Here is a 3,181-nt window from a genome sequence, read left to right as displayed (position 1 = left end):
GGGTTTTTTTTTTTGTTTTCTCGGATTTTGCCCTATTGAAATTATTTTTTTCCAAAGTCCAAACCAAAGAACATAGCTTGGAGAGCCAGCCAGTATTCTAGATTCTAAGAAGTAAATACGGTGAAAACATACTACAAAAGATGTTGTCATGTTGTGGGCACAGTAGTATGTTTTTACTGTAATTGCATGCAAACAATTCGTGCTCGTCTAGATCCTTTGTCTCGAGCTCAAAAAATGGTCTGCGTTCATCTGTAGATTTCTGCGGTTATATATAGGAATAAACTCACATAGTCTTGGACTTGGGATAATCTGTGGTTTTGGAATTTAAATAAAACTAAAACGTAACTTAATTAGTTTTATTATATATGTAGGTTAAGTCGCTAAGTTTGTGAATCTAGTGACATTCGATCCCTCTTCTTAACCAATAAAGAGACAATAGTATTCGACTACAAATAGATAGCTAGTTGGTGGCTCATTATTGTACCAAACAATTAAAAATCATTGAGCATAAACTACAGGACTAGTTCGGAATTTTGGATATTAATTAGATGTGAAAGATAGCATCAACTAGAATATGTTTCAAATCAAATTATCTCCTTGTCCTACCTGAAAAATAAAAATAAATGACATTTAACCGTATATCGTTTAGAATCAATATTGTAATAGAGTTTGACAAAATATGCCATGCGCCAAAAGAAATGAGGATCATACATAATGTAAAATGAATATAAAAGGCAAAAGAAAACATTATGGGCATAATATTAGTCTTTTAGATGTACAATAAAGGACGAACAAGTTTCATCCTCTTTTGCTTTATGTGATAACAAGTTCTTATTATCTTCAGCTATAAGCTTTGTTTGATTGAAGCTTAAAAGCCTTATTCCTTTTATCTGTAAAAAGATAAAAAAATCTTTTATTCTTATATATTTTTAAGCTTTCGAGGAGAATCACAAAGACACACGGCTTATTTTCCTCCAAAGAGTTTATTTATTTATTCGTCTACTTTCATGAATCAAAATATATCCATTTAATATTCCTATCCTTTGTATATTATTTGAAAATCAATAGAAAGATATTTATTTGGTTGGAAAAATCATTGGAATGAAAATATACTCATGTGAGAAGTAACCTTACGATCACCAACCTTACTTATTGAATAAAGATGATTATGTGAGAACATGCAACATAACCAAGAAGAAGGTACAAAGCATTATGGGTTGTAATATCATAATTCATGCTTTTTAAGAACATCATGAGTTGTGATATTATTGTACAATTCGTATTGCTCACAGGGTGCCTACTTCACAGATATCCCATGTCTGATAGTTAAGGGGAAAAAGTACAATTAGACCCTTCTGTTGAGAAAGTAATGCTGGAGTCTGGAAAGCCTCTGGTACAATACAAATCCAAGCCCAAAACTTATGATCTTTTATTTTTGTTTAATTGCTGTCATGACAAGTTGTGTCTTTTTACCCCAGGTACCTGATTATGTAGTCAAATATCAAATAGGAAAAACTACAAAGTAATGTTATGTTACCTTAAACACTTTAAAATGACCTTTACTCACTAAATTGTGATAATCTATTATATGAAACACAGGCCATGTGGTCGTATGTGGTGGGATGAGATTGCAAACACGGTCGTGACAAGAGCACAACCTCACCAACCAGGTTTTGTTTGGTCTTCTTCTATATGCACATTTTTTTAATATTTTCTTGGTCTCTCTTCCTCGGTGTATTAAAAATCAGTTATCTAGAGCGTGTACTTCAACCGAACCAAAACCGAGTTCTCTCGGGCTGCGAAAATGCAAGACTGCAAGGATTTCTTGATTGCTGTAGGCTACATGCCCTGTTCAACAAAAGAAAGTCCTCAAGATTTTTTTTTTTTTTTTTCCTTTCATGTTACTACTACATCCATAAGTTGTTCATTCTAACAATGAACTTAATTATAATGTTGTAACAGGCACATTCAGGTTGGGAATGCGGTTGCTGTTCCAACCGGGGTTGCCTTAAGATATGCGTACGGAATTGCGAGTCAAAGGCTGTGTGATGATAAGCCTGTCATAGACTATCCTTTCATTTATCCTGAATGTCTCAAGAGAAAGAAAGATTCTGATAGGTTGAAAAATGCCATTTCTATATACATGAGGAAGAAGATGAGGACAAAAGGAAGAAGAGGCAGAATCTGGGAGAAGAAGAAGGAAGAAAAAAGTGGCTAAAGTGTCGATTTGGGGAAGAAGGAACAAGTCTCTGCCTGAGGCCGTGAGAAAAAGAGTTCTAGCTCTCTCCGCTAGTTATGTCGTTTTATTTCATTAGTAATTTAATATTTTTTAGTAAACATTTTAGTTACAAAAATAAAAGGGCTAAAGTATTTTGAGAATTTTAAAAATTTTGTGAAATGTGGGACTAAAGTGTAATTAAAGGTATTAATGTACTAATTGGAAAAATTGTTTTGAGATTATAATTTTCTTTTTTAAATGTTCTAAACGAATGAAACAAATTATTATATTAAGAAACAAATTTGAAATTGCACCACAAACATTACAGTAAAAAGACAAACGTCACAAACCCTCATCAAAAAAAATTCTTTTTCTTTTTAGAACACCAAAAGAAGATTTTTTTAAAAAATTATAAATTAAAGTTTTTGTAGAAAATTAGAAATTTACAACTCTTATTTTTAGTATAAAAATAAATTAAGACGACAAATAAAAAATTTAGCGTGAAGCCCACGAGGGTTTTTCGTGGGGCCCATTCTTCTCCGCCCCAAATCACTGACTTTCTCATCTCTCGGAATCTTTCTTCAGCTTCTAAAACCCAGAACCTTCTTTTTCCGGCGAGGCGAAGGAAGAGCTTGCTCTTGCCCTAAATCCCAACTCAAAAACATCGATGATATAATGCTCCCAACGTTCAACGGTTTTAAAATCATACGAAAAAACCAACCTTTCCCTTGTCTTCTCTCGCAATGACCTTATTCTCAAGGTTCGTCTCTATTCTCATATTCAGAGTCCTCTTCGTGGTTTCTAAATCCGATTAGTTTTGGCCGGAGATGGCTTAAATTGATTCATAGGTTTTAAAAATCGAGTCTTTAGTTATAAAGTTGTGAACTTTCCTCTCCAAAAGTCTTCGTTTGATTAGACCCTACTTTGTGTGGTTTTGGTTTTTTTTTTTTTTTTTTCAGATTT

The 3,181-nt window shown here is 33.1% G+C and overlaps 1 protein-coding gene across 2 annotated transcripts in view; it reads left to right on the top strand.

Annotated features, from left to right (window-relative positions):
• LOC104752820 (uncharacterized aarF domain-containing protein kinase 2-like) overlaps window positions 2,740-3,181 on the top strand; it is a 3,071-nt gene continuing 2,629 nt past the window's right edge. The window contains exon 1 of one of the 2 annotated variants that reach the window (XM_010475076.2): window positions 2,740-2,978. In XM_010475076.2, the coding sequence (XP_010473378.1) occupies window positions 2,962-2,978 (17 nt within the window). In that variant the 5' untranslated portion in view covers window positions 2,740-2,961. The remainder of the gene's footprint in view (window positions 2,979-3,181) is intronic. The other variant, XM_010475075.2, reaches the window with a different exon arrangement.

Source organism: Camelina sativa, chromosome 16 (assembly GCF_000633955.1).
Source record: "Camelina sativa cultivar DH55 chromosome 16, Cs, whole genome shotgun sequence".
In the NCBI taxonomy this organism is placed as follows: Eukaryota; Viridiplantae; Streptophyta; class Magnoliopsida; order Brassicales; family Brassicaceae; genus Camelina; species Camelina sativa.
This window is presented reverse-complemented; position numbering and strand designations above follow the sequence as displayed.